The sequence below is a fragment of the Pieris rapae genome, chromosome 22 (assembly GCF_905147795.1).
Source record: "Pieris rapae chromosome 22, ilPieRapa1.1, whole genome shotgun sequence".
Classification (NCBI taxonomy): domain Eukaryota; kingdom Metazoa; phylum Arthropoda; class Insecta; order Lepidoptera; family Pieridae; genus Pieris; species Pieris rapae.
Window position 1 is genome coordinate 6,506,227 of NC_059530.1, and position 24,894 is coordinate 6,531,120.

At 32.7% G+C, this 24,894-nt stretch overlaps 2 protein-coding genes across 3 annotated transcripts in view; both read right to left on the reverse strand.

Annotated features, from left to right (window-relative positions):
- Positions 1-1,733: 1,733 nt before the first annotated feature.
- LOC111001983 (CCR4-NOT transcription complex subunit 7) lies at positions 1,734-5,826 on the reverse strand. Of its 2 annotated transcripts, none has more exons than XM_022272069.2 (7): positions 5,509-5,826; positions 5,308-5,417; positions 4,910-5,023; positions 4,710-4,828; positions 4,308-4,465; positions 3,200-3,340; positions 1,734-2,880 (listed from the first exon to the last, which is right to left on the reverse strand). In XM_022272069.2, the coding sequence occupies exons 1-7, from the start codon at positions 5,617-5,619 to the stop codon at positions 2,770-2,772; spliced, it is 864 nt and encodes a 287-aa protein (XP_022127761.1). In that variant the 5' UTR covers positions 5,620-5,826; the 3' UTR covers positions 1,734-2,769. The 2 variants fall into 2 exon arrangements, with proteins under 2 accessions (XP_022127761.1, XP_022127760.1); XM_022272068.2 differs by having other exon boundaries at positions 4,710-4,843.
- Positions 5,827-7,594: 1,768 nt separating this feature from the next.
- The window catches only part of LOC111001982, a 48,393-nt gene continuing 31,093 nt past the window's right edge, over positions 7,595-24,894 (reverse strand). Inside the window, exons 7-12 of the mRNA XM_045633142.1 lie at positions 24,433-24,659; positions 23,183-23,669; positions 22,310-22,483; positions 9,508-9,618; positions 8,677-9,174; positions 7,595-7,680 (exon numbers count right to left, since the gene is read on the reverse strand). Of these exons, the coding sequence (XP_045489098.1) occupies positions 7,663-7,680; positions 8,677-9,174; positions 9,508-9,618; positions 22,310-22,483; positions 23,183-23,669; positions 24,433-24,659 (1,515 nt within the window). The 3' untranslated portion in view covers positions 7,595-7,662. The remainder of the gene's footprint in view (positions 7,681-8,676; positions 9,175-9,507; positions 9,619-22,309; positions 22,484-23,182; positions 23,670-24,432; positions 24,660-24,894) is intronic.

The window sequence follows — 24,894 nt, forward strand, 5'->3', positions numbered from 1 at the left end:
CGCGCGAACTTTATCGACGAAATTTTGTTATTTCGGCTTGCGGAAATCGTCAGATATATTTTTCAATATTCTTGAATTATTTCATATAAAATAAAATAAAATAAAATTTAGCTACGCTCGAGAATGTCAAGATGACGTTTTGAAGTGAAACTTCTTTAGAATCGTTGTGATTTCAAACCGGATGCAACGAAAAAGCGACAGTAAAAAGAGACAGAAACATTAATTCATATGATTTAACGTGGGAGAAAATGAGATAGATAAACTTCTTTCGAATCGTCGTGATTTCAAACCGGATGCAGCGGTAAAGAGAGACAGAAACATCAATTCATCATATGATTTAACGTGGGAGAAAATGAGATAGCAGGCATTATACAGCCTCTCTTTACTGCCGCTTTTTCATTTGATCGAATTTCAAACTTTCGATGTTTTAGTTTTTCCCAAATTAAAAATTTATATTAAACTTATAAATTAAAATTTATCATTAAAATATACTGTTTTAAAAGAACACACACATTTAGATAATGGAAAATGATTAATTTATATATGATTAATAATAAAAAAAATGTTTTTGAAGGTTTCACTTCTACCATGTGTGAATTGCACATATGTTTTTTTTTTTACAACCCTCTTTACGTCACTCTCAAATTGTCAGATTAGTGGAATATATAGTCCCCGGCATGTTAGTTGGCAAGGTTTTGGCGTAGTGGGGGCAAGTTCGCGCATCGTACACTTAGTGGAACAAAAACTGTTCACTTTTATTGATTGTCATTATGGTTATTGCCATCATTTATTTTTAATCTTGTATATAAACAAAGCAGAGGAATTCGTGACATTTATTAGGTGTTATAAATAAAACATAATATGCATTTTTTAATTAAGTAAAAAAAATATTATTATTAAAAATTATTTTAATAATATATAATTAGTATTTTAATTAAATTTTACTGGCATGTCTGCGTAAAACGGTATTTGGTCCTGGCATTGTAATAAAAGTTACAAAAACTAAATTTAAAACGACAACAATTAACAAAACCAAAACTTAATTTAAAACTGAACTCGTACCAAAAAGTCAACAAAAATGGTACAACTTTCGTGCCGGCAAGTGTAATCGAAATGTAAACGCGGTGCGGGAGGCAAGGGTCGACTAACGCACCAATAGCGCGCTGTGATCGGCGCTACGTCATACCCCGCGTCCCGCTTCACCACCAAAGAGACCTAAAAAACTACTTCTGCGCGTCTAACGACTCTTGCCAAGGTACAAGCCGAAAATTATACACTTTTTAGCATGTAATTAACTCACACTATCCTAATCTGACGCGCCCGAGAATTTCTGATGATCAATTTTTTTTTACTAATCTGATCCTGTATCCTTCACGGGCGGCCTTATATATGGGCCCTATGTTTGGTGAAGATACTTTACCGGGTACAAGGTATCCCTCTGTATCTGCCGCGGTTTAGTAAATCCCGAAATCCCCGCTTGGGCTCCCCTACTATAACAAAAACAGTTGAGGGATTCCATTTGCAGCTTTCGTGGGATGCCAGAAAACAGCCATGTACTTGGTGGGCTTTTGGTCAGCCGAAACCAAGCCAATTTCGTTACGTTTTCACTCACCATTTGAGCAAAAAGCGCACTTATAAAGTAGTATATTGGTGCACAGGGGATCGAACCTACGACCTCAAAGATGAGAGTCTAATAAACTAAAACATTGTAAGGAAGGAAAGAAAAGAACAACACGCGTAATAATTATTTTTATTTACACATATATTATCACATTATGGTCACAAGCCAATATATATCTTAAATTACAATGTGTAATCTATCTATACCTACTAAACATCACAACAGCTTAAAATAAACAAACTTAACATATCGTTAAATCATATTAAAATTGAGCAATTCTCTGTGGGTTTTTAGGAACTACCCACAGATTCAGAGTAGTTTAGCGTAACGGACGAGATTTAAACACGACCTAACTCTCGTATATTAAAATACCCTCATCAATTTATTGGATATTAACAAACCGGAAGAATATCAGCGCAAAGTTATATAAATAAATTATATAGTATTCTATAACACTATTTCCGTCCCCCATATAACGCGGTTTTCTCAAGTTATATTTATGAAGTGTTAAATTTATTATAATTTGTCAAGTCTATAATTGGTTTTGCGATTTGCACCTGTTTAAATTGTGATATAAAAAATAAAATAAATTTATTAGTGTTCCCAGTTTTTGAATTGTTCAACAAGTTACTAGAATACAACGCAATTTCTTATATGGTATATAGTTTTACTGTGAGTTGTACCAACTTATTTTTAATCAAATAATATAAAGAGGAGGAGTCGATCTGTATTTTTTTAATTTACGGTCTTATGCAAATTTGCGGGTACTTCCAACGGGAAATACTCGCTGTAAACTAGACACAGTATATTTTTTGTGTTAGTGTGTAAGTGTTAGTGAAAAATATAGATCTTTATTATAGTTTGTGCTAAGTCGATGCTGACATTAGGATTGCAGAACAATGACATACATTTATTTTATTGATATTAATATTGAATCAATAATTGAGTCTATTGTCTCTGGTTTACTTCACAGACACAGATATATGATTAAGCTTATGAAAATTCAATTTTTAGTTTAAATATGGCGAGTTTCGTACATTGACATTGACAATTGGAACTGTCAAACTCGAAGCCAATTCAACACTTTACTTTTTGAATAATTCACGCTTTTCCAATAGTTCGTTCAGCGCTTTCTCACTTCCACTCAGTCAGGAACCATTCTCCCCATTCTCTTGGAAATTATTTGCATTAGTAGAAAATGGTGCACCTAAGCCATATAAATGTCCACTGGTACTTTCAATGTTGCCATCAAAGAAAATCTAAAAAAATATCGCAATTAATGTATTCATTTCTTGTTTGTTTTTAACTTAGTAATAACATTTTTAGTGTATAGCTAAATCTTCTCAATTATGTAATGTTTTTATCATCTTAAACCTACAAGTTAAACGAGATTCATGTAGCATGACTCATATGTCATATTTAGTGATTGACATTTGACAGTCAGCTAAGTCTTGAATCCTGAATTCTACTAATAGTACAAAAGTGGCTAAGTGTTTTCACTTCTAATTTTTACATACAATTTAAAACAAACTTTGTAAAAATACTTGCGTCAATAAAGTACAATATATTTTTAATTACCTCTTTTATCTTAAAAAAAGCCATTCCAGTGAGAAGAGAGTCAGATCCAGCTTGATGCTGAGGCCCGACCCTTCTAAGCTCCAATTGATCAGCCACCTCTTGCAGACCACCTTTTAAGTTCTTGCACAGTTTCATTAGATACTGCAAATAAAGATGTATAATAAATATGCATATGATAATTGACAAGATTTTAATTACTTATCCAAATTGTTATTTATAACATCAAACTATTATTATATAAAATTAAAATTATTAAAGCTTTAAATATTATATAATTTCAATACGATATACAAGAACAAAAATATTTCGAACAAATGATGCTCCAATTTAATTCAACTTTAAGAGTTTGGGATAAGATTTATTTACAAACTACGTCATCGTCAATTTGACTTATCTGTGACAATTTTGAGTCACGTGACTGACGTAAAAAGTTTGTTTTAATTATGGTTGTGAATGAATCAAGGATTTTATAATTAAATCCTTAATTCATTCAAATTAAATCATAAAAAAATTAATTTTAATTTTTCATACTGTGAAATATGACTGTCTATTGTACAATACCTAAAATTGTTCAGCCCACATAATGTATGTGATATAAAAAGAAAATTAAATATCGTTAATATGATTTAATTTGTTTATTGACGTAAATCTAGTAAGCTAAACTCATAATTTCGTACGGTTATTTAAAATGGAAATTAGAGTCGCTATTGAAGAAATAGAGTAGGCCAGCTGCTCTTGCTGCCTAATCGATTTCTCGTAAAATTCTCGGTTGCCTTAGTTACAGGCGATACTAGCGCCAATGACAGTTAATCTGGGCATCAAGATAAAATATCTTCCGACAGTTCTTACCCACTAATGATACACAAATTTATATGGGAATTGAAGGAAAATTAACTTGCGTTCTGTTATGTGACCATTTTCATGTAAATTAGACAATTACTCATCAACATGAGTAGTCGTTATAGACCCTATTGTATACAGTAATCCAGTGTCCTTAATGACACTTAGTACACTTAACTAAAAAAATATTAATGAAGTCCCTTTGCATATTTCAATGACTCTAGAGGGCCAAGAAAATACTTCTAAGGAGCACACATATGTTACTTACTTTGACGTCATAAACTTTAGGGAAATACAATCGCAAGCTTTCAAAAAAGTCATTCTCTTCTTGAGGTAGATTACGATCTGTCAGAAGTTTCAATAAATAACCAAAGTCATAACCGGAATGAAAGCTCAACCATTTAATGTTATCCATAAGAACAATTCCTAAAAACCAGTAATAAAGATATTTTTAGTCCATGTTTTGAATGTTTTCAAACCAAACTTCACTAAATGACTGTTGTCATTTAGTGAAGTTTGGTACGCCCATGGCGTAACATGTTTGAAATCAAATTTTAACATAATAAACTTCTAAACATAAGTGGTTTTTGTCATCCCAGAAATTATCCCAAAAATATCAAGCAGAGTACACAGAAGTTACAGAATGTATTAAATATTTATTTTCTTGTACCTGAAGACATCAGTAGTTCAGCGAACTCTAATGGTTCAATACCATGGTCTTCATGTTCTCTAAATTTAAGTCCAGAATTTTGTAAAAGATCAATTGAGTCTTGGGCATACATATCTTCCCTGGTAACAATAGATCTGTTAAAAGTTTATAAGTCATCTACGTTGAAAATTATAAAACATATAACATAATATTAAACTTACTGCAAATTGAATTTAAAATTAAATTGCCAAGTAGAACATCCAGGAGCGGTTTTACCATTTTCATCCATAAATGTTAGCCCTAATTGAATAATCCTCAAAAGATCTACATTACATCTGCAAAAGTTTCTTTGTTAAGAATGTAATATTTTAAGCAATGGAAGTTTATACAATATTTTTATGTGATAATTTTACTGAGTTATAAAAAGAAAAAGTTCAATAATTAGAACTTTGTGGGTAACATAAAATTGACAGCACAGTAGTGCCAGTAGTTTATAGTTTGTGATATTTTACAACGGTGTGATTTTAACCACTTAAGCTATTTTAAGAATGGCATTATGCACAGCATAGATATTTAAGAATGGTATTATTACATATTGTATAAAATTAATGATACCCACCTCAACAATTGATACTGATAATCTGCAGTGGACCTAAATTCACCTATTGGTCTTGCTACAACACCAGGAAATTCAGTATCCATTGCCACCCAGTGATATTTCTGAACAATCTAAATTTTTTTCAAAAACGATTAGAATTAACATCTAAGTTACAGTATTAAGAATTGCAATTAATTATCAAACATAAATCTAGATATTTACCTGCCGAATAACATGAAATTCCTCATACAAATTGTAATTCCATACATTTTTTATTGAAGTATCGTCGCGAGAACTTAGCAAGTTAAAGTTCGCGGCTATTGGAGAAGACATGGTACGACTTTTCTAAGATTGCAATAAGATTCTAAGAAGTCAATGTTTTATTTACTTCTGCATTATTACATTATTTTCATTGTATTTTTTACTACAGTTGGTAGGGAAATAAGGAGTAGGGTTTTACGGTAAAATTTCTATCTTTACTTCTCCTTCTTTGACTTTCACTTTTCAGTTTTCCGTCAAGTCAAACCATTTGAATTTTTACTCAGTGTGACCAGCTTTAAATTGGGTATCCTTCCCCGCTTAGGCAAGAAAACTGACAAATCCTGCCCAACATTTATGTACAAAATGCCAAAATAATGCCAATATAATTTAAAATCATAGACACAGTATTTTTTGTAGTTTTATTTAATAATTGTACAGAAAGTTAAAGACTGAAGTAAAAATTATACATTCGTATTCGTATTCGCATCGTTTTCTTCTTGATCACTTTCTTTATACATCGCTTTTGTCATTTGTTTAATCATTTCTTTAGTTGGCTGGAATGAAACGCAATCACCATGTTCACTAATGCCCTGTTTTCAAATCAGAAACAAAAGTATGTCTTCTCTTCTAATCCGACTAATCAGAAAAACAACTTACAAATAAAGATGTAATATTATCATAAACATTTTGCGCAACACTTTAAAGTTGAATGAACTACACATTCAACTTGAGATGTTATGGGAAATCCCCGAACCAAATGTTGCCATTGGAATTTTAAATTTCCTAGCTACTGCTTTTTCTTTTCTCGATACTACACCCTACTCCTTTTATAGACTATACTGCCAAATCTGCCAGCTTATATTGCTATAACTGCCAATTACTGACAGATTTCTAAAACTTCAAACAATCCTGCCAGAGAGTAAAACCAAGGGCTAAATCTGCCAAAAAGGCAGGATCCTGCCACATATGGTCACACTGTTTTTACTTTAAAGTTGACAATTGACTTGACATCAATATTTTTCGGCCAAGAAGAAACTGTATATTGACGCTTGACGGAGTACCTGACGGTTGTGTATGTTTCTAGTCCATAGACTAAGTATATACTAAGTCTATTTTCTAGTTTGTGAACATTCCTCTCTTTCGTCACTTAGCTGTCACAGTTTGTATTTTAATACATACTTTTTGAATAAATATTTTTTATGACATTTCGCTCTTGAACTACTGGAAATTAAACGATATTTGAATTTGGAATGCGAATTTAGTTAAATTTTCATCTACCAAAGAAATCGCATGATTTTTTTGACGTTTTTACGTATAAAACAATCCGTGCGAACTAACTGTGTTCCTGAAATAAATTCCTGTTAAAGGAAAAACGCTTCTGTTATTGTTTTTTTATTTTTCTAAGATTTATGACTTAATTATTTGAAATGAATACAAGCGAAAATATTATAAGCAATTTCTGTTTTAGACTGAATTGTTTGAGAACCAGTTGTCGGTAAAGTTAATGGATTTTACTTTAAATATAATACGACATGTTGTTAAATTTATTAGAATATTATTAAATAAATAGAATCAATCATTTCAAATTATTTTATTAAGACGTAAAATAACAATATTTTTATGACTTAGGTTACAATATTATTTTTATGTTATTTAACCAGTGAACATTGTTTAATAATTATCGATTTAGTGGCCAGAAAAATAAAATAATATGGTAAAAATTTGTTTCAAACGATGCACCATTCACTTCGTATAAAACTTTATATAAAAGGCACTGTTTTCAAAATTAATATTTATTTTATAGTAGGTATATTTAATATGAAAAAAAACTGAAATTTTAAAATACCCCATCTTAATTATGACTTACGTTTTTCGTACAAACAAAACCAAAATTATATAAATGAATTTCTCATATTTTACTTAACAGATAACCAAAACTTTAACTATTTTTATTAACTAATGTTTGATAATTTAGGGATTTATACTATTTAATCTGGACAATTATTAAACATGGACATTTCATGAAATACAGCTATTACATATATTTTATATACAGGTTACAGGCTTTTGTGTGTAAATCCTGTGTTAGTTCTAAAATGTGGCAATTTTTGAAGATTATCGCCCGCCATCCACCTGAAAGGAAAAATATATGTTAAATTAGATATAACGTTTTTTCCGCCACCAGTGTTCAAGTGCGTTTTGCCCGAACCGAATTTTGTGATTGGTGCATGTGAAATATAAAAAGAATGTACCGGTTTTATGGGTAATTTTGGAAAGCGTCGCTGATTCTTGGCGATTAATGTTTTGATGAAACTTTAGGTATTGCTATAGATGGAGATAATGGTAACAAATTGTTGCCATATCTAGCGTGAAAATTTTCGTCAAGCGAATCGAACGTCTTTCTGATTATTTTACAATCCTGAAACAATTGCTCAAGCGAATAAGTATAATATTTATGAATATTCTAAATTATAAATAAGGATCGTTCTTGCAATTGGAAGTATTATTGTCTTTGCTATTTAATAGCCGCACTTAGAAGTCACAGAAAATAAACAGTTCGGCCATGCTGGTTTGGTTGGATCTTTATTTAAACACAAATCTATATTTAATGTTCTAGAAAGCCAAACATTTCATTCAGGTGACAACTTTGTTGTCAGTTGTCATCTGTCATCGTAGGCATAGTATACGTATAAAAATTAGCATTACAGATTTAACTGAAAGCTAAAAAACATCATATTATATGTGTCGTAAACTAATAAGTAATATTTTTAGTTAAGGCTTGAAGAAAGTCTGCAAGAGTGCTATATAATTAAGATCTTACGAGTAAAAAAATAGTTCAACGTTTTTTGCCAATTTAACTTTATGAGGTTGTGTAGATATGGATGGAATTAAAAGGGAGCTGAACCGGGTGACGTGAATGTGAAAATATTATGCTGTCAATTAAGACGTCACCTTTCAAGAAACATTTCTATATAATTTATATATATAATAATCTGTCTACCCTTATATTGACTAAGCATTATTATAGTAAACATAGTTTCTTTCAGCAAAATTGTATTGCGCCATCTATCGGATATAGCATATATCTCGAAAGGCCCACGGAATAATATGACGTTATAAAAAACTTACCATAGCTTCAGTCTTTTTGCGTAAATTCGATCGTGAAAGTGTAAGAGCTAACTCCGACTGTAATCTACTTGAGAGCGACTCTTCGTCTACTGATTGGCAGTTCTTTTTGTCCCCATTGAGAAATTCCAGCTTCGACGGCTCCCTTCTTCCACTCATATTATTCACGTATTCTCCTATAGTGACGGATACAGGCCTGGAATGCTTTTTCATAGTAGCCGTGCCGTTGGGAGCCTTTATGAAGTAATTCGAAGGTGGTTTTAAGTTCACATTTCCTGGACTTTGGAGTTTGTATGATTCTAGGGAATCTACATCTGCGTTTGATTCGTTTAAGCTTTTCGATTTTATTGGTAAAGTCAGTTCTTTGTCGTTGTAATCTGGTGTTGGAGTTCGGTTAACTGTAGCGATTTTTTTTATTATTGGCGTTTTTATAATATCCTCTAGCTTTGGTTTCCGGTCGCCGTTTATTTCACCGTTGTGGTGGCCATTTGTGGTTGGCATCTGGAAATACAGTTACCATCTTTCATCTTTCGATAGTTTAGTCTAGATTATAAATATTATTGAGTACTAGCGGACGGAAAAAACAGGATCAGGAGAAATAGGAATAGCAAAGCGTGTCATTAAAAAAAACCCTATTTCAAATTGGAATTTCAATTAGCATAATCTCTTCACGCGAATGCCCTTTTATGTTTTACTTACTAACTAAAATGGATCTGTTTTGTCTAAATAGCATAATCTATGAAACCACTGCATACAAAACTCATTGTTATTTAGTTATCTGTGGCCAATACTATGACCTATGTTATATATTATCTATGACATCATTGTACTTACAGGGGGTGGAGGCGGCGGTAGTTTCTTCACAGTCAGCCTTTCTTGTATGTTTTCGACATGCTCTGTTGCCTCCACGGCCGGTTTTCTCAGTCGTAAAGTGTGTTGTCGATCCTAGAACAACATTTATATACATGTTATACTGAAATATGAAATAGTATAGTCTATATAGACTATCTTGGGTACTTTGAATTAAGTAGAGAAATGAAGACGATATTAAATTAAACACTCATTGTCAATTTTTTTATAGCATGGCCAACAGCCTTCAGATCGCCCAAACCCACCCAGGACATCCATTTTAGTTAATACGTTTCCGGTATTCACTTTATTTATTACATTATTACCCCTTTTGGATTAATCTTTCATAATAATGTAAAGAGGTGCCTTTGAAAACTATTTAAGCAATAGAAAAGCACGTTATTTGTGAATGTAGGCTATAATAACTCGATAATTGAAATAACTTTTGTGATAGTTGCATTTACAATAAGAACAAGAACGAAATCGTTTCTTACGAACGATAAGAGTATGTGATTGACCTAAAAATAGTTCTATAGTTTTTATTATTTCTTAAATATATACACTAAAAGTACAAATAAGACCATAAAACTAAGGAGTTTAACCTTGGTGTCTGCTACACCACAGGACAAATTAAATTCCTAATTAACTAAAGAGTTAAAATAAATGCAATTAATACAAAAATACGAAATGAAATAAATGACAAACGGCAAGTAAAAAGATTATTATGCCTTATACACAATATTACATCTATATTAAATTATAACCTATATACATATTTATAAATTTATATTATATAAAGTCTTGCGTCTACCCGTATATATGTACGCGATAAGCTCCAAAACGACAGCACGAAATTTATTTAGTTTTACCGATCAAGAACATATGATGAAGATTTAGTTATATATTCAAGGTTTACGGTTCACGCCTCATAGAGCCCTTAAAAACTGTAATAAATATAGGGTAACAATCTAACGTTGTCAAATATTTGTGACACAAATATGTTTTTGACAGTATTAGCGTTAAGGAGTCTAAAGTTAGATAAACCATATTTAAAGAAAACACCTTTATACCTGATTGAAGCTATGTTTTATTGTAAACTTATAATTATTTAACATAATTTTAAAGCTATGTTTATAAAAGACAATACTAAGATAAACCATAGTTAAACAGGTTTTTATAACCTTAATGTTGACAGAAATAGTTATACAGAGTATTAACGCAATCCATAGAAAACATTTTTAATAATATTGTTGAAGGAAAAGAGTAACGAAACCGGCTTGCCTAAGACCAAAAATGACCAATGTGTGTGTTAGGTTCCTAGGCCTATTAGATTGACAAATAAATTCATAAAACACATACACATTTGAGGCCCAGACCTGAAAACTTTGTATCGTATATTCATGTATATTCATCCTAATATTAAAAATATAATTATCGCAAAGTCCCCAAGAAATATTACTGAGTTTACTGTAATTGTTGAAATATATCCATGTAATATGATTAGGATTTGCATAACTTGATTAGGAACTGTCAATGACGACTTTAAGTGGATTGCAAATGGGTTGGAATGTTTCTTAGTACCTGTGGACTTAGTCTTAATTAAATGACATAATAACTTGGCTAAGAGATATGAAGTCTTAAGATATTTTTTTTTAATTTTATTTATTGAAAAAGACTTTATATTATTTACTTTATATATTTTTTTATGTCGGGCTAAGGCAAGCCGGTCGATATATTCCTCTAATAATAGTATATTAAAAATATTTTCTCTGGATTGCGTTAATACTCTGCATAACTATTGCAGTAATACACTTTTAAAAATTTATGATACCCTATTTAATCTACTGCGGAGCTGGGATGTCAAAGCTCTTGGCCACAACACGAAACGTCAATGTCAATAGTTAAATTGTCAAAATTACTCGCCGCCCTAACCATAAAGCTTTCCCTTCATCCCCCTCAACCTAGAGGGGTTTGTAAGGTATTTTCAGAACAACTGAGAAATGTAAGAAAAACTTGTGAAAACAGTATGGAAAGAAGGGACAATAAAATAAAAACAAATTCTATTCGATTCTAACCGCTAGAAAACGCGAAAATTGCAAAATTTTAAGTCGAAGGACATGCTATTAATAGATAACCATTTGCCGATACATAATAAGTACATATAATTAAAATTATATTACTTTAGGCACGTTTAGGTAGGTAAAAAAGGTGTATTTTTCATTGTAATTTAATTAAATTTATAATTTTTAAGTTAAGTTTTGGTTATTAAATGCTTTATTTTTATTATTTCCTTGTTAGCATGTGTGACTTTTTGTATTTGAATCTGAATGAAAACCGGTTTTCTAAATTGGGCTTGTGCAGCAATCGTCGAGAGTAGCATCTAACTCCATGTCTTACTGCTTAGTAAAGCAAAACAAGCCAGCTTTTCTTTAATAAAAATATATAATGCACTCTAAGTGTTAAAACGATGAAGATCACTTATGAACATATGTCATAGAATTGACAAGTGTGAAAATGACATGACAACTTGAGAAGACCCAGCGCTAACCAGATTTCTATGCAACTTAATAATTTTTTTTATTATGTATTTCATTAGCATTTATTCTTATAATATAATAGTAATTATAATAATCAAATATACAGTATTTACAATTTTCTTAACCCACATAGTAAGAAATAGAAATTTAAACATTTGGTCCCTGTGTACCTAACACTGGCAGCATTTTCTCGCTATATGGCAATACTTAATCGTTGAGCGAGGAAGGCTAATTAGCGCCTGTTCACTTGAACTACACGGCCTAGTCTACTCCAAAGGGTATAGAAGAGATTGAGATTGGTCAAGAAGAAATTGCTCATGGTACTTCTTGCTGACTTGGTTGGGAGTCAGTTGAGAGCTAAGTTAAAGAAGTAAAAAATAAAGTTAATTAAATATGAAAGTTCTATTTCACGCTTTCACGACATCTTTTATGTTTTTTTAGAGTAAAGCCTACTTTTCATCTTCACTGTTCGTAATTTGTGGTACGGCCATAGTATGCTTTGGCATTTGATGTACAGTTTATTTCATAGGTTACTTTCGAATACGAAACAATCTGTCTCTATTTTGGAACATAAGATCATCATGGTATCACTTATTCCACGTCATTAAATTCGAGCCTGTTGGCATCCCTACTCATCGGCAAAGAAGACAGAGGGTGTTGGCTGAGAGAAAAAGCCGGCGTAAAAATCTTTCGGTACTCTGTTTAAAAAAAAGCAAATCATCAAACAATTCCACAATATTTAAAACAAATATAGGAAATTAATTAGAATGATTAATATAATGATTTTATAATTTCAGATTATTTATTTGTGCCTATCGAACCTATACGAATTGTTATTTTTAATTTAGCATTAAAAGGAAAACATTCATAAGAACCCGCCAAAACGCTTCTTTAGACAAAATGGCGTCGCACCAGTCGTCCATGTTTGTAAACACATGTTTCTGCGATTTGTGTGAAATTCTTGAAATTGTGCAATTTGTATAGTCGATTCAAGAAATCCTAACCATGTTTTGATGATAATGGGTAGGTTATAGTATCCAGTTTTAAATTCCATATTTTTTAAAAGATAGGGTTTTTACATACAATTTATTTTTCATACTCAGCGAGTTAAATCTTCTTTAAGAATCTTTTACAATATGTGAAAAGTAGTGTGGATTATTCTTCTTAGAATTCATCGTTAAAAAAATTAAATCTGAAAAGATTTTTTTGACCAAGTTTAGACACAATTACTTTATTTATTTTACCACAGTTCGTTTTTGATTCGTGATTAGGGAGGAAACGCGTTGGATGCAAAGCGCGGGGAACCGGTCATACTGACTGGTCCATGGCTACAAAAGACAACTTGTAAAATATAACAATAGAAGCAACGTTCCCTTTTTGTGTTACGCTTTTTTGCATAAAGAAAAATCCATGTACATACAGTAGAAATATACATATCTTAATATAAGGTTTGCGTCACGTTGTTTTTCCCCTATGGACTTCTAAAGTACTCAACCGATTTCAATAAAATTTGCACACCGTGTGCATTTTGATTTAACTTAAAAGATAGCTTACATATACAGTACGTGTGTATGTCACTAAACTCTCAAAACGGCTGGACCGATTTGAATGATCTTTTCACAAATTATTAAAAAAATATGCTGTCGGGTCGGGTATTTATGTCGTAGCTTACACCCTTACTCTAAAACTTATGGCAGACCGACGTTTTGTATGCAAGTTCTTTGTAGTTCTCTCATCCGTAACACTGATGACGATCTCGGCGGTCTCATTTATTTTTAGGACCAGAATCACGTGACCAATATTTTTCAAAAATTGGCAAGTCCAAATCAATAAATAATGAACCTTTATGAGACAGTTAGTTCGCTTTAGTTATGTGCTTATCAACGACCTGCAACACTAGGAGTATAAGAGTGCATTACCCTTCTTTGAGGTATGCTCTTCTCCTGATGGCATGACGTAACAGTTGTTGGTTTTATACTATTCCATAATGCTCACATGACGTATATAAAATTGTTGGGTCTGTAGCTGGCCGGTGTCCGTCATAAAATGATTTATTTATAATTAGTTCTATTTGTAAAAAAACAAATAACATAATACAGAAAAATAATAAGGGATTATTGCAAAAGGCGGTGATAGGGCTACCAAGCAAACACTTCCAGGCAACCCTAGTAAGGAATCTAACAAAAAAAAGTAATATATATCTATGGAACAGATACATTTCTGCCTCTAGGGCTGTGAAATTACAATTTGTATGCAACCTAATGGTTAACAGCCTTTAACTTCGTCCATGAATTCGTTCGTAAAAAGATAAAGTAAAACCAGTTTCAATATCGCAAAGTTCATTCCCTTTCTGCGAAAAACTAAGCATGTTCGCCTTGCCCTCACATTTACGCATTGATTGCTGCGATGTATTTTAGTAATATCATATATAAAAAATAAATCAGTGGCGCTACAACCTCTTTAGGTTTTGGCCTCAGATTTCTGAATCATGATCATTTTTAAATCTAATAGGCAAGTAGGTGATCAGCCTCCAGTGCCTGACACACGTCGTCGGCTTTTGGGTCTAAGATATGTCTGTTTCCTCGCGTTTTCCTTCACCGTTTGAGCAAATGTTAAATGCGCACATAGAAAGAAACTCCATTGGTGCACAGCCGGGGATCGAACCTACGACCTCAGGTATGAGAGTCGCACGCTGAAGCCACTAAGCTAACAATATCATATATATACGCCTAAATAATAATTGTTTATACATATATGTAAAAAAACTTTAAATATTAATTAAATACCGTTGCACTTAAGTACTTATCTGTCTCTTTTCAACACAGCGTAAAAACAATTTGATATAAATAGAGAATGTGACTGATTTATGCGATAACACACATATTATAGAAATCTATCAAACTTACAGTATTTTTGTTATTCGTTCATCTCCTGCCTACATAATACACAACACAACAACATAATTTAATACATACATATATATAAAGAATCTATTGCAAAGCCGTAATATGGTTGACGACCTCAGGTTAAGTTTTACCCAAAAAACCTCTGGACAACAAACAAAAACAGAACAAAATGCTATTTACTGATTGCAGTTTAATCTGTGACCTCTAAAAGCCGATTCTGAAATCCAAGATCAAACAGGAAGGTGACGTCAAGTAATGCGCACCTCGGTGTAATGTCTAACTTTTTGTTTCACTCATTATTCCATGACGTAATACAAGGTAATATGTGAAGAAAATACGTATTATAATAAATAACAATTCCTCTACATACATTACAATACGTCTTATACATCAGAATAACATATACTTAGGCTACAATAGGAGAGAATCTACCAAATGGGAGCTATTCTGGGGTGCGCTGCTTAAACCGCTAGAGTTACACATATGTAAGTATTATGGAAATGTTTATCTTAAATAGTCCTTTAAAAAATCTCGTCACAGTATATATCTATATCTTATGTATAAACCTTTAGAGCCAAAATACTGAACCATAACTGCTTACAATAAAAACTGATAATTTATTCCAAATTCAAATTTACTATTTTGGCTAATCAATTGATTCCTATATTGTATATTTCTTCTGGTATACATAGATAAAATATGTCTATCTACATCATTAAGTAATTTTAATCCTGCGCAGTCGCGGGTAGGTCGCTAGTAAATTATATTCTAAGAACTCCTTCATAATATAGTAGGACGTATAGTGGCTCTGTAATCTCTGGTAAGGTATCGAATTATAGTATATCGGTATTTAAATTATTTTACGATTGCGTAACACAACAATAGAAAATACCGATTCGATTTCTCGTTTTACTCAATAATATCTAAAAAATTGACATTATAGAAGTGTGACTTTCAAAGCATTTCGGTAGTATACCTATGGGGTAATGAAATATTTACGATTGTGTACAGCAGTAGAAAAGAACTTTATTTCATTTCTAGTTTCCTACATATACAAAGAACATATTAAAAAATAAAATAAATAGATCAGTGGCGCTGCAACCTTTTTACAGCAGATAATATCTGTATCTGTTTTATCTCTGTCTATGCGTCTAGACAGAGTCTATGTGTCTAGGCGTACCTGACACGCCGTCCACGTTTTCGGCCTAAGGCAAGCCGGTTTCTTCACAATGTTTTCCATCACCGTTCGAGCCAATGTTAATGCGCAATGCGCTCATAGAAACTCCATTGGTGCACAGCCAGGATCGAACCTACGACCCTCGTGGTATAGCACTCCGATGCTACTAGGCCAACTCTGCCCTGCCGCACTAGTGTTAAACATTTGCGATAATTTGGTTATGCGGGCTAGATATACGAAAGACTAATTTGACAGCCGTCAAGAGTCGTTAGTTAACAATTACTTTTATGAACTACTTTAATCAAGGCTTTTAGTAAGATATAATCTTAAAATGATTTTTAGTAGCAAATGATTAAACGTTGAATAACTTTAAATTAAAATTATATAACGTAGTTTTAGATTAAAAATCAATTTTAATTTTGTCGTGGTAAAATTGCGATATTCCATCTGCGTCGTTTAAATCTGCGTATCCTATACATCGGTTTTTATGATAATTTGTTTAGTTTTCAATATCTGTATCTACAGAAACCTAAAAAGGTTGATTGACTGATTTATTTTTATTTTATTTACATTTTTTATCATACGCAAAATTAAACATGACCGATAATGTCTTATCAATACAATTCTTAGCATATTTGAATTTCTAATTATCATGTAATCTCTCTTTTTTATTTTCATTCCTTACAGTTGAAAAACATTGCTTACTTACTTCGTAACACTGAATACTGAACATTGGTAAAGATTTGTGGCTTTTCTTCATATTTGCACTTTACACATATACACATACACTAAACATTTCTATTGCGTGAAGGTCATTTACGATTTTCCGATTGAGGAAAACTGCTCTACTATTCGTCGGCGCGCATCGGATGCCGTGTGGTGACTGAGTGGCTTGCGTCGTTATCAGTGCGCGGAATAATCATACAAAATCACTGTACTGTAAAGGTTTTACAACCCAGAAAATCGATGATTTATTACCGCTATACAAATTTAATACCATAAATAATTAACTCTGATTACAATTGTCTAAAAAATGCAAGCTCGATATTGTCTTTGGGTTTTGATGTTGATAAATACCTATTCTTATTTACGAACGACCACAATTGAAAAATTACTAAGTTATTTGCTTTTTATTATTTATTGTCTCTTTTACAAAATATAAAAAAATTGTTTACCGCCACTTTTATATTTTATACTATGCTTTTCTGTTTGAAATTGCTTGCGCTTTGCGCTGACTGACAGTTAAGCCTCAAATAACATATTATGTAAGTCATGAGAATCGAATTTGAAAATCGAACAGCAAAATAATCTGTGAATATTTTTGAAAATGCATAATTATACATAATTTAAAACAATTACTTCCCGCCATATCTATACTTAATTTATATTTCAATTTGAACGAAAACACGCAGGAAAAGCAACGTTTACTACGTGTCATAGTTATATACGTACAGATTATGTACTTTTTTTTTAATTTGAAATATCATATTTAAAAATCGAATGGCGAAATCATCTGTGAAAATTTACGAAAGTTATCTATTATCTATGAAACTCTCGAAAACTCATCCTAACCTCATTTCTCAAAACACCTTGATGTTTACCACAAATACGCAGAGTGTTGCAATAGAAGATTTGCGATAGGATTGTTAACCTTTACAATTGCAAAACGGTTTAATTAAAATTGTTACAGAAATTATTTAATTTATTTACGGCTGTCCCAATTAAAAGTAGAGCGTTTTAGGCGTTGAAATGAATCGAATCAAGCAAATCTAGACGAAATAATTTAAAAAAATTGAATCGTCGTCTTAAGTATATTTTCTTAGACAAATATCTATATTGTGCTTATACATAGTAGAACTAAATAGAGCGTATATAGAGATCGATAGCTATGTGTATGTAGGGAATTGCATTCTTGTTCATGTTTTACATAATCTATGATGTCAAGAAAAGATCTATTCAATTGTCACTAGTAGAAAAAAAAATCCTAAATTCATTTTTATGGCGGGAAAGATAAGGCCGTCCTAAGCGATCACAAACTTGTTGAGTTTTTGCAACGCACGAACCCTAGTTTATATTGAATTATTATAAATATTATTTTATTACATTAGGCAAGTATTTTTTTTACATTACAGTTGTTTGTAATTTACAAAAACTTGTTCATATGAATAAAATGAATAAAAAAGCGGTTAACACGAACATTGAACTAGAGCAAGACTAATTTCAATTATTATCTAATAATTATAAAATATTCAGCAATTACTTTCGTTGAATTTAATTAAATAAAACTTTTATTGGTATTTTCTATTCATACAATGTTTAGGTAAGTAAAGTAACAATATTCTTAAAAATACTCTTTTCTTCTATATTGTGGACTTGAAAAATCATTATAAGTTCCACACCACAGAAATATACCTTAAAATATCTCCGCGTTATGTGGCGGACGGGAATCGTGATATAGGGGTTTGGGACCGATCAAGTAAGTATTACGTAAGAAGATTTAGGGCAATTTATCTGAAATAATTTGATACCACATGAATCACGGTTTGTTCCCACTTTACATTTAAAAATATATTTAATATACAACAACAAACAATTACAAACTAAAAATATATCTAATAACTAACCTTAAAATTTAATTATTAAAAAATATTATTAAAAGGAGTCCCTTTAGGCAAGGTTCCGAAGATACTAGCAGCGTTCCCCCTTTGAATAGCTAGACTAATTCTTTGTGCGAGGTAGCTGCCAGCTCTTCGATCTCCTGTGATGTCGACTAACCTTTTTGATAATTCTCTAAAAAGCTTTAATGCGCTAGGACCCCACGGACCAAGGGTCTCGACACCGAATGGGACAAAATCATATTCAGAGCCTAGACCCCTGTATTTGCAGACTTTAGCTTTTTCAGCCGCATCACAAGCCGCACCAGCTCTCTTGTTAGTTCCATGAAGATTGGAAGGGGCCAGTGTGTCTGAACAGGTGGCATCCCATACCAAAACCCGACCCATCTTCCATGGAATCAAACTCATACCGTCCGGTCTCTTGCCATCGTCTCTAGCAATTCCAGTCGGCTCAAGTAGATTAGGCACGTTGACGGTGGCAAGGGACCGATGTATGATATCGTTGAGTGCGGCATGTCTCGAGAAGCGGCCAGCACTTTTTTGACATGATAGTCCGTGATGTCCTAGTTTGTCGACATCACTGCCACAGGGACAAGTATGAGGAGCGCAGACCGGTACCCCAAGCCGACATCTACGACTTATTTAAAATAAGTCGTAGATGTCGAAGATCGCCCCATAGTCTGAAAATGCAGCCGAGAGATTCAGTCGCGTTACCTATTTATACTGAAGCAATTCATATCCAAGCACTATGATCGTTTAAGTATTCATTTATATTATAACAGGCCTTAGCAAGCAGTTTTACTTTAATGTACGATTTAAATTTATTTATTGACAATATTTGTATCTCACTAGGGATTTTGTTGAAAAAACGTATGCAATTGCCTTGGAATGAATTACTCGTTTTATGCAGCCTTGTTTGGTGCGCTAAAAATATCCCATCCTTTTGTAAGCAAAAGTAAGCAATAGGCAATGTGAGGATAACATATGTAAATAGTAAATAATTACTGTTGACGTAATCCCCATATATGAAAAGAAAGAACCCCCCCCTTTATTGTAGGTACTACCCTCATAATCTTAGTTGACCTTGAAAGTAAACACGCGCGAATTTCGTTATGATGCGGTCAGTGAGTTAAATATATTTTTATTTTCATTTCCAACTACTTTTGATATCGTGACAGGTGATAAGATAAAACTGAAAACACTTCACATTCCCCGATATCATTCAATATAGATAAAAGGTATCTAATAAATGTACAAAACATGTTGGAAATGGTTTTTGACAACATTTTTCATGTTTGTTGTATTTGTGATTCATCGGACGTCAACGAATACAAAATACCATCCGTATCACCTCGACGTATGTATGGACTAAGCGTTTTTAAGGCAGTTTTTCATCATGTGGTACCAGCTGCCCACTGAAGTATTTCCTAATCAATTTGACGTACAGTCCTTCAACATCTTAGCGCCGGCAACTTGTGAGCCTTTTGGCAATGCGCCCGTGAGCGACGGTACCACTTAACAAATGGTGATGTTTACCAAGATCTCACTCTTTACTCGGCAGCTCAACCGTTGTGATCAGCAAGAATGCGTCTGGAGCGGACAATTTGCTTCCATCGGTTTCGGCCGGCCGCGGCGGTTGTCAAAATACAAAAGACATTTTCGTCTTAAGAATTGTACTATACTTATTATTTATGTTTCCCATAAACGTTTACTGAACTTTCACAAATATTTCAAGATCATAATTAACTAAATCGTCTAAAATAGTTTAATAAGACAAAATCAATTAATTATTATTTGGCCATTTACGTTGGAGATGGTATGTCTTCGAAAAAATATATATGAAACACCTTAAACATTAATATAAGTCTTTCCTTTTGTTTCCTTTGAACAAGAAACTGTTTGGCTGTGGGGTTCTAGTTCCCAGCTCGTTAAAGATTTAAGTTGGCTGGTAGTTAGTACCGGTGACCACAGAACTGGTGATTTCTTTGCTCAACGAATAAGTATCACAATACAGCGAGGCAATTTTTATGATTTTTTTATTAATATTAATATTGTTAATACTTTATATTTGTCAATCAAACATATATTGTTTTATTATATTTTAATTAATAATATGTGTAGTATACATCTCGTTTTTGTAGCATTCATTGCATATGCATTTTACGTGCTAAATCAATATTTTAAACTTAAAAACGCTATTTACGTAACAGAATGTAATCATTATTTAATGCTCCAATACACTTGCTTACGTAAGACTGAATATTTCGTTAGTTATCTTAGTATACCAAAATAGACAAAACTTGTTTTAGTATAAAATTATGTAGATTAATATATATTTACATAAACAATAATTATTGATAAAATATTAATCAATCAATCATATTAATTTCATTAATATAGATATCAGACCACCGCCCTCGAACAAAAGTCAAAAGATACATACGTTAAATACCAGGATATTAAGAAATCCAAAATCACTATCTAGCTTAAACCTGGAGAACAGTGGAAAAGGCTCCGAGATTTACTGTTGTGAAGATCACAGAGTTTCGAAATATAACAGAATATTATTATAGCCAATACATATTATTATAGATATACAAACATAGATATATCATCACAGAAACATACAAACTAAAATTGTATTTAACCAAAACGTTCTTGGGAAACGTAAAAATTATTATACAAGTTAATTAAATTTTATATGATACAATTGTTAGATCTATAGTTTCTTCAGCGATTGTAACAAAGTTTTTTTAGTATATCTATTATTCAATGTTTAAATCGCTAACAGGAAGAGGGCATACAAGCAAATAAGATCCCTTTTAAGATAATAGATATCGTTTCCTTAGTTCCCATGGCAGTCAACTTTGATAAGCTAAGATTGTTTATTTTAGACAAAAAATATTTAATTACATATTATCACGATTATTTACCTAGTCACATTGTAAATAAAGGTTTATGTAATCTTCATTGAGTCAAAATTTAAAGACCTTTATAATTCAAAAATTTTGATTCGAATTTTTAAGCGACTTTAAGAACCAAATGAATTTTAAATAACCAATATTTCTGGGTCTCTACTCTTCTCTCTAGAAGGAAGCCAACAGATCTAAATGGAAAGTTCAGACCTTTACCCAAAATGGATAAAGAAACGTAAATAATAAGAACTAACGTAGACTAACGCCCGAACCCAATAATGAATCCACAATTGAAAACGATCTGAGATCAAACCGTGACAGTCGATCGATTTCCTATCTGCATCCATAATAAATATAAACATGTCTATGTTTAAAACATATTCAATAGCATTTTAATTATTTTAAAAACTGGTGTACTAGGAACTCTTAAGATGAGGTCTATCCACATAAACCGATCGACCTACCATGGATAGCTTGTATCGATAGATGGCTATTACAATCCGTCGATTGGTTATTGGCACATTTTTATTAAGATTGGAATCAACGTGTCTATCTTCTGTCAAAACTGGATTGAGATAGGTTATTGGGTTTGGGCGTTAATTGACATTGTGAGTAGTTAAAGAATGTGTTCACTTACCGAATTTTCACCATCTTCTTTACATTCATCTTCTTGGTTGGCAAACATTTTCCTATGAACCTTCTTAAATTCGTCCATTAGAGCATTATGGTGTTTCTTCTTGTCGTCATCTATCTTTGGAATATTCGCTTTCTTCGGGACATTTGGTGGTTCTTTCTCCACCGCCGGTTTCTTCTAGAAATTACATGAAATAAAACAAATTGATTATCTACATTGTCTTGTAGTTTAATCATTTAGTACTATATTCCCTAGGACCTATAGAACATTCCTAAGGTGGGTTGATGAAATATAGATATTAGAGCCGTGGCAGGTAGCACATGGACACGAACTGCCCAGGTCAGAAATTTATGGAGGCAATTGGAGGAGGCCTTTGCCAACAAAAGGCAAACTGACAAGGTTGTCGAGGGAAAGTAAATATTCAATTATATTAAAGTGAATATTTCAATTCAAACATGTTTATTCTAGCTTAATTAAAAATTGTATCTTGTCAGAATAAAGGCTTATATTATTATTACTTTTCCCTAATCAAACTTTATAATTCGTGCTAAGCTTTGCTTTGCTTTGTTAAGTGCTCGTCGTTATACGGATATAAATCTTTAGCTCAATTAAGTAGTCCCATTTAAAAGCTCGTGTATCTAATATATTAGTATTTACGATACCTCTTTTCAAGGTTTGAAGCTACCAAGCAAGCAAGCAACCTTTAGGAAGGGGCAACAAGAATCATCTTTATTATTAACCATTCAAAAGTGCCATTTTAGTTGGTCAAATTGGAATAAATGATGTGACTTTTGATTTTGAATTTGCAATTGGGGCATGATCTCGCCCCAATTGCAAATTCAATTTAGGTGGTAATAAAAACCAAGAATAGCTCACCAATTTCCTCCTCTGTATCTCCTCAACAATGGCACTGGACAATGTGGCTGAACTGGATATACTCGTGGTGTCCGATATCATGTCGATTTTGGGCGGAACCGGATGGTTACAATTAGATTTGGCACTTGGAGCTTGGACATTATGAACTTCCACTACTATTGTCTTTTTATCATTGTCTCTGTTCGGTTGGTATGCGGTTTTATTTGAAGAGTTATCGTAACTACAATGCAGAACTGTTGTTCCTCCATTTTCAGTCAAATTTATTATGGTCCTATTTAATTGTGTGCCTTTAGATGGTTCATATTCTGTTTTTATTTTGTTTATTTTATTAGTTTTATTTTCATATGTGTGAGGGTTATTTGGTATGCTGGGACAGTCGTAGTCGGGTTCAATGTCCGATGGTGCATCAAAATTGTGAATGTCACCGTTTTTCCAATCGAATTCCAGACTATCCCACGTTCTCCTTTTTATTCTGTTAGATGTAAGTCTGAAAATATTATAGCCCGTACAGCCAAGCGTGCAAACGGATCCCTGAAGTCGTGTGTTCGAAGCCAGGCTGTGCACTATTTGTGCGTAATTTACATTGTGATAAAACCAGCAGTAGACGCAGAAATCGTATTAAAAGGATCTTTACCAAGTAAATGATTCATGAAACAGAAGTAGAAGCCAGTAAAGGGTTTTCATGAATGTCTATATAACGCCGTAAGTTATACAGTTCTCTTTTGTAGAAAAAAAAGCATATAATAGAACCTTTTTAGTTCAGGCCCTCAGATTTCTGTATTTGTTGCGTCATTGTCAATCTAATAGGTAGGTGATCAGCCTCCTGTGCCTGACACACTTTTCACGTCTAAGGCAAGACGGTTTCCTCACGATCTCGAACGGTGAAGGAAAACTTCACAGTTCGAGCGAATGTTAAATGCGTATTTATTGATTGATGGAATATTTTAAGATAATTTGATTTTTACAGTGTTATTTATAGACGAATTCTGATGTAAATCTATTTCATAGATGTCAGCTGATCACTCGACTGTATCAATCGATCGAAATCTTTTTTATAGACTTCTATATTGAGGACTTTTGAGAAATACATTTTAGAATAACGGAGAAAACAGGCCTACGGGACGCCTAAAAAGTAAAAGTAAGTGGGTGCGTTACCGGCCTTTGAGGAAGATACTCGTTTACTAGACTTTGATACTTGTTCTTTAAACATATTATTTACAGAAACGTCAAAATAATGTAAAGAAACAAACCTGTCCGCTCTCTCAGCCGCCTCTTCTGCGACACTGGCTAGTCGTCTTCGTAAGACCGCTGGTGCTGCTAATGGCACAACTGGAGGTGCTGATGCCGGACTCCTTTCGCCAGCAGCTGAAGACGCGGAACTGTTGTAACCAGAGCTCTCTGGTGACACGAGTTCTCGTCCTACACCTTCACGAACAACCAATTCCAATCGTCCGCTCACTTTCATAGCAGATACAGCCTGTGAACACGGTTTTGAAACAAATTTGTCATCTGTCTCGTTTCATCATAGCGTTAATACAATTAGACAGACAGGGACGAAGACTACTTCGGTTAAAACTAAATCTGTCTCTTTTCAACATAGCGTTAATACAATTAGACAGAAAGGGACAAAGACTGCTTCAAAACTAAATAAGACTTTAGAAGGTGCATAGCCCAGAGGAAACGTGGAAATATGGTATTTTATACCAAGTAAA

Coding starts and splice junctions, on each gene's coding strand:
- LOC111001983 (XM_022272068.2), bottom strand. CDS start 5,619: ATGTCTTCTCCAATAGCCGCGAACTTTAACTTGCTAAGTTCTCGCGAC. Junction 4,844..4,909: donor AATTTTAAATTCAATTTGCA/GTAAGTTTAATA, acceptor AACTTTTAACAG/ATCTATTGTTACCAGGGAAG. Junction 4,466..4,709: donor TGAACTACTGATGTCTTCAG/GTACAAGAAAAT, acceptor ACTGGTTTTTAG/GAATTGTTCTTATGGATAAC.